This window comes from Balaenoptera borealis (genome assembly GCF_965194805.1).
Source record: "Balaenoptera borealis genome assembly, chromosome: 11".
NCBI classification, from domain to species: domain Eukaryota; kingdom Metazoa; phylum Chordata; class Mammalia; order Artiodactyla; family Balaenopteridae; genus Balaenoptera; species Balaenoptera borealis.
The window spans coordinates 53,956,175-53,969,931 of NC_138868.1; the positions used below are offsets into that span (position 1 = coordinate 53,956,175).

Here is a 13,757-nt window from a genome sequence, read left to right on the forward strand (position 1 = left end):
TTTTTTACCTTTTTTTTTTTTTTGCTTTTTATTGAGATACATATTTGCATAGAGTAAAAACCCACTCTTTTTTGGCATACAGTTTATTTTGACAATCAAGATATGGAACAGTTCCATCACCCCCCAAAATACCTCCTGCTGCCCCTCTGTAGCCAACCCTTCCTCAACTCCAGCCACTGGCAACTAGGGGTCTGTTTTCCATCCCCATAGTTTTGCCTTTTCCAGAATGTCCTATAAATAGATGCATACATATTTATCCTTTTAAGTCTAGCTTCTTTCACTTAGCATGATGCATTTGAGATTCATCCTTGTTGTAGGTACCACTAGTTTGTTCATTTTTACTGCTGAGTAGTATTCCATTGTATGGCTGTACAATAGTTTATCCATTCACACTAGCTGAAGAGCATTTGAGTTGTTTCCAGGTTTTGAATTATGAATGCATCCATTATTAACGTTCACATACAGGTTTTTGTGGGGACATAACTTTTCATTTCTTTTGGGACTGGAACTTCTAAGTCTTATAGTAAGTATCTTTTTTTTTTTTTTTTAATTTATTTATTTATTTATTTTTGGCTGTGTTGGGTCTTCGTTTCTGTGCGAGGGCTTTCTCTAGTTGCAGCGAGCGGGGGCCACTCTTCATCGCGGTGCGCGGGCCTCTCACTATCGTGGCCTCTCCCGTTGCGGAGCACAGGCTCCAGACGCGCAGGCTCAGTAATCGTGGCTCACGGGCCCAGTTGCTCCACGGCATGTGGGATCTTCCCAGACCAGGGCTCAAACCCGTGTCTCCTGCATTGGCAGGCAGATTCTCAACCACTGCGCCACCAGGGAAGCCCTTATAGTAAGTATCTTTAAACTTATAAGAAACTGACAAACTGTTTTCCAAAGTGTCTGTGCCATTTGGTATGCCCACCAGCAGTGTGTGAGTGTTCCAGTTCCTCCACACCCTCGCCAGCAGGTTTTTTGGGAAGAACAATTGGATAGCCTTTGCACCTTTTTGGAAAATCAGTTGATATATACAGGTCTATTTCTGGATTCTGGAGTTCATTCCATTGATATAGGTGTCTATTCTTTCACCACTACCACACTATCTTCATTATTGTAGCTTCATAGTAAGTCTTGAGATCAGTTAGTAGGCAACTCCAATGTTGTTCTTCCTTTTAAAAGTTGCTTGGCTATTCTAGTTCCTTTACCTTTCCATATAATGTTTAGGATCAGCTTGTCTACACATATAAAAGAAAAGAAAAAATCCTGCAGAGATCTTGATTTGGACTGCACTGAATCTATAATTAGTTTGTAGGGAATTGACATCTTCTAATCCATATTGAATCCATATTCAATATTGAATCTTCCAATCCATGAACATAGTACATGTCTCAATTTGTTTAGGTCTTCTTTGATTTCTTTCATCAGTATTTTGTGCTTTAGAGATGTACATAGAGATTATGCACATATTTTGTTATTTATACCTAAGTATATTTCCATTTTGGTGCTATTGTAGGTGGTATTATCTTTTTATTTGGCATTGTCTTTTAAATTTCAAGATCCAGTTGTTTGATGTTACTATACAGAAGTATAATTGATTTTTGTATACTGATCATGCAGCCTCATTGATCATCCTCTTCTTCTGGTTCTTTGTATGTTGAGTTATTTCAGACTGTATCCTGGACACTGTGAATGTTATGTTGTGTAGACTATGGATCCTGTTATAATCCTTGATAGAACGTTGATTTTGTAGTTGTTGTTGTCGTTGTTTCAAGAGGTTATCAACTGATTTAGTTTCAGACCCAAAGTTGTCTGTTGGGTGGTGGGTGGTTCTAATCGCAGCACAAATCCACAAGAGAAAAGAGAAATAAAAGGGAAGTCTACCCCATGCAGGTTACTTCTCCAAATTTTTACTCCCTGGACCATTTGCCTGCTTTTGTTTAATTTTCAGAGTCATTAGGTAGTTGTGTTTTGTATTTTTGTCCAGGGTTTTTATGTAATCAGTAGGAGAGATAGGCTGTAGTGGACTTACTCTGTTTTGGCCAGAATTTGAAACTCCTACACAATTTATTTTGATTTGCTGAAATTTTTAAAAGCTAAGACAAATGAAGTCTCAGAACACCATGAAGACAGTGACAGGAGAAAAGCTCAAAGCTAAGAGGTAACCGCAAAGACCTCTTCCATGTTTAGAGCCTTGTTTAGGTGTCAGGATACTCCTTCTAAATTGTGGTATCCAGGCCAATAGGATTATTTCTGTTTTTTGGATGAGAAGATTAAGGAAGAGCTGGTGATTTGCCTATTTGGTCTCAGATCTAATCCCCTGACCTTCTCCTGCTCTGTATTGCAGGGCATTGACCATTGCAAACCACATTCCCCAAGATTCCTTGAAAATTAACTTTTAATTCGAGTCTGCCATTAGGAGGGCAGAAGGAAAGGAGAAATCAGAGTATTTCTCCCACCCTCTTGCTTTGGGCAGCATCCCAGGAACAGAGGTTTTTCTTCTATGGTCTGGATTCTTCAGATACTCTCTCCCTCAACAGCCCTACTGGGCTTCCCTGGTCCTCAGCTCCGTAACACCACCTCCTCTCCCTTGTCCTTCCACCCTACAGGTGGTAGTGATGTCCTATTGTACCTGGGTTGCCTTACATCCCATTTGCCCTTTCAACTCTTGCAACATTTTCATAACCAGTTTCTTTGATTAAATTCCTGCTACTGAAATACTGGCATAGGCCCTGTTTATCTGGACTTGGACTGATACAGTCCACGTGGGAGGGCAGAATCAAAGCTCTAGCTCATGTCTCCTGATTCAAATGTCAGTGTCTGCCCATTACCCTTCTCTGGCTGGGAGCATCAGAGGAAAGAGACCACCTTCTGGCCGACCGGGAGGGCAATGCACTGATCTAAGTTGCACATTATTCTACAGGAATGTAAAAAAAAAAAAATGGTTTCACATATATGACCAATTTTCTAGGAAAAGCCATCTTACATTCAGCAGCATCTTCCTTTTCGTGTTCATACGATACACTGTCATTTAGGACTCTGAATCTTCCTCACCTATATCCCCACTCCTCCCATATGTTCTTTTGGAACAGGCAGTGGGTAAGTCATGGAAAACTGAAGTGACTTCGGGGAGACCCAGCAGAGCAGGAGAGGAGAACTGAGTAAGAACCAGGGCTGGGACTGGGACAGGACTCCAGCTGAAGTGGTCAGTGGTGCCAAAGGGAAGATGGGATGGCTTCACCCCAGGAGCAAACCAGGGGTCATGGGATCCAGTGGTGTCTGAGAGGGATCAGAGGTTTGGCAACTTCCCCAGGCCCAAAGGCTGGTAAATGGCAGCGAGGGGAGGAGAAGGGGGTGAGCAGCCAGGTTGGAGTTGGGGCCAACACCTGACCCCGCTGGTCCAGGGCAGCAGGGACAGCTTCTGCTGGTCTGTGTCCTGCCATGGGCTTAGGAGACAGAAATAAAAGCACAGCCAGCATCTGTCATAAAAGACCTTTAATGGGCTCCTACTTATGGTTATTTTTTTCATTTGTCCTGTTAGAGTTGAATAAACCATAATAACTTATCTGACATAATAAGGAATGCCACAGGTACAACACATAAACCTGGCAGGTGACCCAGGAATAAGGGTGTCACAAAAGAATCACTTAACAGAAGGGCCACAGACCTGGAGACCAGTCTCCGCCACCTGTCACTCCTCACACCCAGGATCCACACACAGTACCAGGCTAAGTGCCGGCTCCCATTGGAAAGGAAGATGCAGCCCCCTCCCCCGGCATCTGTGGCTAGACCCTAACACTGAGCAGAGATGTCCTAGGAAGACGGTCCATCCAACAATCATCCCCCGAGTGCTCCTGGATCTCCAGGGCAGGCCATGACCACACCCCGAATTTGTGAGCCCCCCTTCATACCCACCTCTCCCATGACCCTTGCAGTAATCCCTTTGAGGTGGGCAGAGCCGGCCACTATCTCCATCTTACACAAGGGGAAACTGAGGTCAGGTTCCCAAGGGCACACTCGGACTGAACACAGAATAGCATTGGGCACTCTTTCTCCCATGCCACATGGCTTGTTGTGCCCCAAGTCTCACATTTCCACCTGGATGCCCTGGGTGGGGGCCAGGCAGGATGCTGTGCCAAGGGCTGGTCCAGGTCTCCCCAAAGTGCCCACCTCTTAGTCAGCCCCGGTGAGGGATCTGGGCAGAGGAGCAGACCAGCAGGAAGAGAATTTGGGGGACTGGAGGTAGGGAACCAGCCTCTCTTCAGACACCCGCCTGTTGCCCACACATTCGGTTGACCGCAGATGTGGGAATGGAAACCTATTAGAATTGCTCGAGGGAAATTTGCTGCTTAAAGGGTCTCTGGAGGAATCCTGCCTTCATAGGAGGGACTTTTGTCATAAAGTCCTCCCTTGGCATTTCTTTTACTACAGCTGGCTGTATATAAAGAGGAACCTAACTCTAGTTTCTCTTCCCACCACGCTGTCCCTCTGCCATCTCAGGGACCTGGGCCAGGGAAGTGGGGTGTCACACTGGGGCACAGACACAAGTCCTGGGGTGGGGCTGGGCCTCTTTGCTTCCTCCATGGTCCCCCACAATGCCTGGGCCAATATCAGGGCCAAGACCCATCCTCACAGCACCAGGCCCCCGCCCAAATGAAACCCAGGCCGGAGCTTCAGTGGGGGTGGGCTACAAAACCATCAAGTATGTGTTTGTGTGTGTGTGTGTGTGTGTGTGTGCAAATGCTTGGGCCTGGGTCTGTGACCCAAGTCCCAATACAACGATACTTTGTATTGGAATGCTAGAGTCATTCCAACAGGAAAAGCAAGAATAGAAGCTGGGCTTGCTGGTCTAAGATCAAACCTCAGAATGGTGGTTTGAAGAAGTTTTTCTTCAAAAGAAAGTTTACAGGTGAAACCTCAATAGGCAAGACAGATAAAAGCAGAGTTGTTCTGGTGGAAGTGGGAGTGGGGGGGAGGGCTGGAGACCTATCCTTTGCCTCCACCCCCATTCTCCCACCTTAGCAGCCCCTGACGAAGCTCTGTGGCACCCCAGGGGTTTCCACAGCACCTGGTTTGAAAACCAGTGTGTCAGAGTCTACGGGTCATGGGTCCTGAGGACCTGTGCTTTGACTTCCCTTTCGGGGTGAAGAGTTGGGAGAGAGTGATGGGGGGAGGACGCTCCCCCTTCAACGGGCCTCCCTTTGAAGCCACTGTGCAGTAAGCCTGCAGGAGAGTGGTAGACGTGGGGATCCTGCCCCATGGGTAGGCCATTCCAGTCCTGGAAGAACAAAAGTGATGGAGCTGCCTGGGCCAGGAAAGCAAAATGCCAGGCCCGATGCAGGCTTATGCACGAGAGCTGGGGGAGTCTCTTTTGGTCCTTGTTGACTTTAAAAACCAGAACAGGTATAGGCCTATGTCCATGAGACCCTATAAGAGCTCAAGATTGGGGCCTAATGCCTTCCTCTGGGATGGGTGGACGATGTCCCGCCCCCAGTCGCTGGCAGGAGGGAAGCTGCCTTTGTGGGCTGCTGAAACCACGGGGGATGCGTCAGCCGGGGCTCAGATCTCAGCGTAAGAGGCCTGGGTTTTTCCCGGACCCAAATCCCTCCCAAGTGTCACCAAGAAGCGACAATTGGCAGCTCCGGTTGATCCTGGAGGGGGTCTTACACTTTGAAGGGAAGGGGCAGGCAATTTCTATTCCACTTCACCCTTGGGGTTCTCTAGTGGGGTAGTGGGGGGGGGAGTTAGCACCCCTGGGCCTGGGGGACGAGGCTCTCCCTAACCTGGGGTCAGATCCAACGCTTCCTGGCCTCTGACACCAAGGTGTGCCCCTGCCCCCCCAATCACTGACACAACCCATGTCCAGTCTCTCTGTCTTGGTTGCTGGGACCACCGCCTGGAGACACAGCATTCCTGAATAGTATCTGAATTTCCCTCTCGGCTGGGTCACCCCTCAAACTGGCCTCATCTCATCCTGGTTGACCTCTGCCTAAGTGAGACGGGAGCAAGAGATGAAGATGGGTGGGAGGGCTCAGCCAGCGGCAAACTTCCTGTGTGACCCTGGGCTACTCCCCGGCAGTGGCAGGGCCACAGCCTGGGCAGCCATGTGCAACTTACAGAGCTGGCTTTCATCTCCTCTGGGCCTCACAAGTTCCTTGAGTCTGGCGGGAAAGGGATGGCTGTCTCATTTTACAGTTAGGGAAACCAATCCCAAGAGGTTGAATGAGTTGCTCAAGCTCCTCAGCTGGGTGGTAACAGCCAACACGGAGAGGCATCGTGGACTTGCAGGCCAGGGTGCTCTTCACTGCACCACGTGGGGCCAGCTTGTCAGCAACTCCCCCAGCTGAACCAAGACCCCAAGTGAGCCCACTCTCGGTTTGTCTGGGCTCTGAGACTGAGGAGGCCCGGGGGGGTCCAGCCAAAGAACTCTGTCCTTATCTTCATGGGGACTGAACTCTTCTCTCGGTTGGAAGGCTGAGGACGTCCAGCTGGCCCTCTGCCTGCAGACTTTCACCCCCGGCCATGCTCTTCCTTGCTGCCCAGACTGCTATCTACATGCCACCCGCATGGCCCGCTGCAAAGTCTCAGAGTGGGGAGGCATGGTCAGCACAGGCTCCAAACGCGTGGACAGAGAGAGCCAGTACTGTGGGCTGGTGCCTGGAGCCCAGTGGGGCTCCCCCACCCCCAGTTTCACTCCAAGGGTTCCCCTGGACAGGCTGACTCCAGATGGAGAGGGGCCCTGCAGAGAAGAACTCAGTCATGCTTGGGGGCTGCAGGAGGAGCGGGGTCTGGAGCCAACCAGAAACTTGGAAAGATGATCTGGATGTTCTTTCTCTCAGGAAGAAGCCTGAGTGTCCCACTGGGCTGCAGTGCATGACGGTGCAGGAGGGCGCCCAGCCCAGGGGCAAGTGGGGCTAAACTCCAGCCTGTGGCCACTCAAGCAGCTGTGCATTCCAATGTGGGTTGAATCCACCTGGAAGGGACACCGTTTCTAATTCACATCAAGGCACTATACAGACTAGCAGCAATCATGGAGCCCTGAATGCAATGGCCCCCTCATTACTTCCCGTAACACTTTCCCTTGACCATGAGCTTCCTGAGGACAGGGGCTGGGACTGACCCAACTCTGTGTCTCCAGTGCTCAGCACCAAGCGGAGAAGTTGTCAACCAAGGATGGTTAAGCCAAATTCAAATGAACTTGACCACTGCCCTTCTGCAGCCCTGGGCCCAGAGAGTAAATAAAAGGCTAAATGGGCCCATGATGTTTCTTGCAGCTGGAGAAATTTCAGTTCAACACTGGGATAAACCCAAAATGGTGAGTGTGATTTTGAGGTGGAAGGAGGTCAAGAAACCAGCCTGACAAAGCTTTTGTGTGACCGGGTTAGGGATGGGGGAAGAGGTCTATTTGTAGGCAAGTGATCACCCCAAATCCTAAAGGGTCTTATGCCAGCCCCAAAGGTTCCAGAAGACAACCCTGAAGAGCATATGCTGGCCATGCATTGTTCCAACAATTCATTAGCTCCCCAGCTGCCCAAATGAGGTACAGAGTGCCCAGCAGGTTCTGGGAGGGGCCGGATGCAGCTGGGGCTCCAGGACTGGCCACGGGTGTGTGACCGCCCCAAGCTGACTCGGTTCTGACCCGGAGCAGGGGTCCCTAGGGTCGAGTCTTCACGAGATTCAGAGGGGAAGGGCTGGGGTACAGTGCCAGGCATGTGAACTGGGTCATTTCACCATGGAAAATGGTTGCTCAGTCCACCCCCAGGAGGGGCTGGACTGAAAAGGGTTGAGATGCAACTTGTACAATAAAATTTTGCCGTCTCCCTTTTCACAAGTATGGGACAGGGATAGAAAGGAGCAAGAGATCCCCTTGCCCTGCTAGTCAATATATTTGCTTGGGTATAAGGTAAACTTCAGGATATTCAAAGGGGGTGTGAAGTACTGGAGGGCTTATCACAAGCTCTTCCCCCACCCACCTCAGCAAATACAAGCTCTGTCCTTCTGTAACACTCGGGCCCTAGGGCCAAGCAGTTCATGCTAGCTATGGCCACAGCTTGACATCACGCAACCCCTCAGGAGCCCAAGAAGGGCCTTTCTCAGGCCTGGAGTGGGTGTGGGGTGCTGATGCTAGGTGCTCTCCATGGCCCTGCCACCTCTGGGGTCCAATGAATCCTCGCTGGTGGCAGACAGATCAGAGTCAGTGGCTCTGGCTCCACCCACCAGACCAGAAGCTCTAATGTTCACAAATTCTTGGAGGCAGAGCTGGGAGGGCCCTTTGTGATCATCTGGTCAAACCCCTTGGTTTTCTAGGTGAAGAACTGAGGCCCAGAGATGGAAAGGAACTTGCCCAAGGTCACACAGTAAGTGAGCAGCAAAGGTCAGACAAAAACAGATACCTTTTAACACTTTCTGCCTCATTGTCTGCCTGCCCTGTTGCCCTGGAAATGCCCCATGTCCCAATCACACCAACACTAGCCAATGGGTACTGGGTACCCATGACACTGGGAACTACTGGGGGGGGGGTCCATCAACTCCCCAAGGAAACAAAGGAGTCCCCCCCTTCCTTTTAGCTGAGGGCATCCTGATGGACCCTGCCACCTTCTGGGGAAGGATCCTCTTTGACTGTGGGCACAGTGACCTCAGGTGCTCTCTCCTAGCCTGCAGGGGCAGCCCAGCCCGGCCCTGGAGAACTGCAGGGCAGGAGGACACCGGTGGCCCTCACTTCCCATGGGATCACAGATCCCTCTTAGGTCTACAAAGGAAGGGAGCTGGGCAGACTCTCATCTTCCCACCCCGCCCCCATCTCTCAGAGTCACCCTTCAGGAAACCTCCTCAGGACCTTGGTGCTTTCTGAAGACCCCTCCCTTCTCTCTCTCTTTCTCTGTGCATATTTGTAGATAGGACACACACACAAGATACAAGGCAGTTAAGATATTACATCCTGATGATACTGAAATAGGCTTGGGCTACTTCACACAACTTGCCTTAGACTAGGTAACTGCTGGTAAGAAAGTCAGTCCAGCTACTTTGCTCCATTCCTGGGGTCCACAAACCTTCACTAATGTCACTGTCAGTCACAGAGGGGCAGGGGGGGGATGGGGGAGGAAGGGGAGAGGTGTTCAGTGGGTCCAAACTGCGAAAAGAACTGCATGGAGAATCTATCCACCGGTCTGCCCCTCCCAGCCAGAGGTTGGCCTTCGATTCGGTCATGTTGTAGCTGCCAAAACTGTGTTAATCACCAGGGACAGTGGACATCCTCTCACGTGTCTTGAGCCCCCTTCCCCACCCCTCCAAGCCCTTGTGCCCCATCTTCCCCTTTCTGCTCCCATCCCAAGTCAAATTCCAAGACCAGAGCCATGTTGGCCTTTCTGGGGGTCAACAGGAAAAGAGGGGGGGATGGAGAGGTGACTGCAGCGAGAGTGGTGAAGGTGGTGCACGTGGCCCTGTCGGCATGGTGACGGGGCCAATCCTGAGGCCAGAGGTTCACCACCATGACCTGAAAGACCACTGGGGCCCCCGGTAGAAGCTGGAAGAACAAAGGGGAGGGGGAACCAGGGCAGGAAGAAGACAAACAAGCATCCTAGTGCATGAGAGTGGACCTGGAGCTGCCCGGAGGGAGGGCCGGCCCCAGTCTATCTGTCGTTGAGCTGTGGAGAGCCGGTACCATCCTCCTCTTCCTCTTTGTCATCCTTCATGCCTTTCAGTCTCTGGCGAGCAAAGTCCTCAAACACAATGTCGTCATCGCTGGTGGGAAAGACAAGGAAAACGGGTGTGTTTGCAGGGCAGGGAGAGCAGGCTTATCCAGGGGTTGGAGAGCCTGCACAGCCCGGTGGGACCCAGAGGCTGGCCTCTGGGACTGGCCTCGGATAGAAAGGCCTGCCAGGCTGGCACATCTGGATGCCCATCAATGACAGTGGGACCAGCCAGTTGTGGAAATACCAGAGGGAGGCATGAGTTTGCCTAAGGGCTGGAAATTGACCTGGTTCTTGAGGAGTTGGGGTCAAGGGACACATAAAATTGGGGGAGGGGGGGGTCAGTGTGGCTGGGTTAGGGCCAGAGGAGGAACTTATTCCCACAAAGAGGCCAGGCCACCAGTAGTCTCACAGCATATTCTGAATCCCCCAAGAACAGGCCCAAGAAACCCCATTCAACCACCCAAAGAAAGCATTCCTGTTTTCTGCACAGGAAGTGGTGGGCTTGGCTTGGAAGAGAAAACCCCTTTTCTCCAGGGAAGTGTGAGCTCACATTCTACCCTGAGGGACCTTGGATAAGACAGTGTCTGTGGGGGGCAGGGAGGGGGGTAGGCCAATCTAAATAGGGGGGCAGAGAAAATGTGGGTGGGAAAAGAGGGTGTCTGAGGGGGTTTCAGGGCTAAGGGCTGCTTCTAAGGACAGCAAGTTCCCTTCTACTATAAAACATGTCCACATAGGCCCACCCAAGGCCCCAGCCCCATAGAATTCAGCCAGCTGCATGGGGTGTCCTCATGGGGTGACTTAAAACCCCATATCCCAAATATCTCCTGGGGGACAAAGGAAGTGTGGATTTGGAGCTGGAGCGAGAAAGCTGCTTGGCCCTGGAGGTGGTCCGTGATGTTCGCCCAGGTCCTCCCCCTCTGGCCACTGTCCGGTGACACGACAGCCTTCGACCGCAGGGGAATCCACATTGGTCCTCTTGGGAGTCAGAAGCAACAAGATCCCCAGAAACTTCCCCACCCTAAGGCCTGATTCCACTGGTTGGGGGAAGGCCAGGCAAGAGAGCCCCAGCCCAGGGCCACAAACCAGCCCTGTGACAGCCGAGCAGGTGCTGTGGATGGACGAACGGACTGATGGACTGACGGACGTGCAAGGACGAGGGAGGAAGACAGACCCCACCAAGGCAGGAGGAAGAGGAACAGGCACCGAGGGTCCTTCAAGTCACATGCAGGCAAGCGGGTTGCTGAAGAGGCGAGCAGAGGCGGCTCTCAGCAGACGGGTTAGACCAGCTGCTCCTCAGGGGGTTAATTAGCATAAATGCAAATAAACAGGTAGCCCCACCCACCTCCCAAGGCCCGCCCCCCGCCCCCCCCCCAATATGTCTGCAGGCAGGGTTCGGCTTACGTGGTGTCAAGTTCTATGAGATTGGTATCCACTGGAGCCTCATTCTCTGGAACTAAACACAGGGCAGACGAGCGCCCATGGGTTATTGGTGAGTGGGCAAGCGGGCAGGTGGGCACAGGTCCCCACCCCGGGACAACTAAGCTAAGATGGGGAGGGAAAGAAGGGAGGGGAGTGGAGAAGGGGGAGCTGGTCCTTGGTCTTGGAAACACCTCGAATCACCTTAAATGCAGGGAGGAGGGTCCAGGGAGGGCCAGGGAGGCCCACAGCAGGCCCAGGGGAACAGAAAAATCTCTGGACCCTGCTTCTTTTGGCATGTCTCCAACACGGCTTAGATTCATTTGTTGCATGCATGACTGTCACTAACTCTAATACAACCATTTATTCACATTTTCACATCTCTGAACTTGGGGTATGTTTACAATCAATGGCATTTCAAAGTTTAATTGTGGGAACACTTTTCTTTCTTTGTGGTACCTACTACAATGTTTCTTTCAACTGAAACAGTCTTAGGTTTAATGAAATATGACCAATCCGGTATCACTTGGAAAAATTATGGGGGTGGAGTGTCCAGGGATCATCTTATCCATGCAGCCCCTTCCGCTATGCCTGGATGCCAGACAAGGGCTCCAAGCATGGCCCGTGCCGCTCCCACCACCACCCCCAGCCCGGAGAGAACAGAGCCAGACCTCTCTGTCTCCTGAGGAGTCAGATGCAAATAGGAGCATGGGTGGGCCTCACAAAAGATCCTGTGAGCTGGGGAAGAGGGGTGACCCTGGGCTGAAGGCTGACCCAGAGGTAGGTGGGGTGATAGGGAAACCCCATCCCAGTGACCCACAGATTCTGCTCACCTTCCCGATGCGGGGGTTCCTCTTTGGGCTTGGGGTGCATTAGGGTGAAGGGCAGCTCCACAGCCACGTCACTGAAACAGACCCAGACCAGTTGAGCCTTGAATCCAGTCCCAGGCTGTGAGTCTCAATGCCCTGTCACTTTGAGCATTGGGGAGGGTTTTATGGTAGCTCTGGGCCAAGAGGCAGGAAATCTGGCCCCAAGACCCAGTTCCAGCACTCCCTGAGCATCAGTCTATCTGGGAGTTGAACTGGGAGACTTCTTCTCCCGGCTCCAAAAAACATGGAAACTTCCCCTTTCCTGAGAAGGATCCCTGGATTCCCACGAGCTGGGAGGAGGCATAGGGGTGGGAAAAGGATTGACCAGGGCAGTGAGTGTGCATCTTGCTCACTGAGTGGCTCCAGAGGTGCCCTGAGTCCCTGCTGGCCTCAAATGGCCACAGCCAGCCCAGCCTCCCCTGACACTGCCCTTCCCAACTTCCTGGTTGGAACTCCTCCCACCCTCACTCTGTCCTATCTCCCAACATCTCCAAGGGGCTCCTGTGAAAGTGCTCAGGTGGCCCTAGCCCCCTGTAATCTAGATGATGCACTGCTGAGGTTGGCTTAATCAAATTCAAGCTAGATGGGACCCAGGCCCCAGCACTGTCTACATTGTGCACAGAGCCTTGAAGCCGTGTCGGGACGGAAGGATGGGAGCGGTGCTGCTACTGGCTAATGCTTCTGACTGGGCCTTCTCTCCCCTTAGCCCTGATGGACAGAATAATAACAAGAGCAGACACTCACATGGTACTGACTCTGTGCCAAGGAGGCACAGAGTTTTTTTTCGGCCTTGCTGCTCAGCTTGCGGGATCTTAGTTCCTTGACCAGGGATCGAACCTGTGCTCCCTGCAGTGGAAGCGCAGAGTCCTAACCACTGGACCGCCAGGGCATTCCGCCAAGGAGTGGTCTAGAGTCACTCATTTAACCTTCACAACAACCCGATGTACAGGCTGGGAAATTGAGACCAAGGAGAAAACGCAGCTTATCCAAGGCCGTACGGCTATTAAAAGAAAGTGACAGGGCTTCCCTGGTGGCACAGTGGTTAAGAATCCACCTGCCAATGCAGGGGACACGGTTCAAGCCCTGGTCTGGGAAGATCCCACGTGCCGCAGAGCAACTAAGCCCATGCGCCACCACTACTGAGCCTGTGCTCTAGAGCCCGTGAGCCACAACTACTGAGCCCGTGTGCCACAACTACTGAGCCCGTGTGCCACAACTACTGAAGCCCACGCACCTAGAGCCCGTGCTCCGCAACAAGAGAAGCCACCCAATGAGAAGCCCGTGCACCGCAACAAAGAGTGGCCCGAGCTCGCCGCAACTAGAGAAAAGCCCGCGCGCAGCAACAAAGACCCAACGCAGCCAAAAATTTAATTAATTAATTAATTAAATAAAGAAATAAAAAAAAAAAAAGTTACAGACTGAGGATTCTGACTCCCTAATTCACACCCTTAACCCTGTGTGATAACATCTCAGAATTGAGAAGGTGATTCCACCCACCCTCTTTCTCCACTCCAGACAAAAGCCGCCCTGAAAGCTCCTCCACTCCACTTAGGTGGTATCACCCTACAAGGCCCTGTCAACTGTGAACGCCTAAAGGCACATCATCTTACTGACTTTGCTGCCAGGGGCCAGTTGAGAGGAGGATGGGGCAGGGGATGGAGAGGTCAGGGGTATAAACTACGCAACCAGAAAGGGCTGTTCCGCCAGCCCCACCACTCACTGAGGAGCACTTCACATCTTTAAGTCTCACTGAGCTCATCTGGAAAACGGAGCTAACTATACCTACCTTCTAGAGCCA

At 51.7% G+C, this 13,757-nt stretch overlaps 1 protein-coding gene across 10 annotated transcripts in view; it reads right to left on the reverse strand.

Moving 5' to 3' along the window:
- The window catches only part of ARRB1 (arrestin beta 1), an 82,707-nt gene continuing 68,950 nt past the window's right edge, over positions 1–13,757 (reverse strand). For all 10 annotated transcript variants that reach the window (XM_082343194.1, XM_082343200.1, XM_082343198.1 and 7 more), the window contains 3 exons: positions 11,924–11,994; positions 11,076–11,127; positions 1–9,723 (listed from right to left, as the gene is read on the reverse strand). In XM_082343194.1, the coding sequence (XP_082199320.1) occupies positions 9,612–9,723; positions 11,076–11,127; positions 11,924–11,994 (235 nt within the window). In that variant the 3' untranslated portion in view covers positions 1–9,611. The remainder of the gene's footprint in view (positions 9,724–11,075; positions 11,128–11,923; positions 11,995–13,757) is intronic.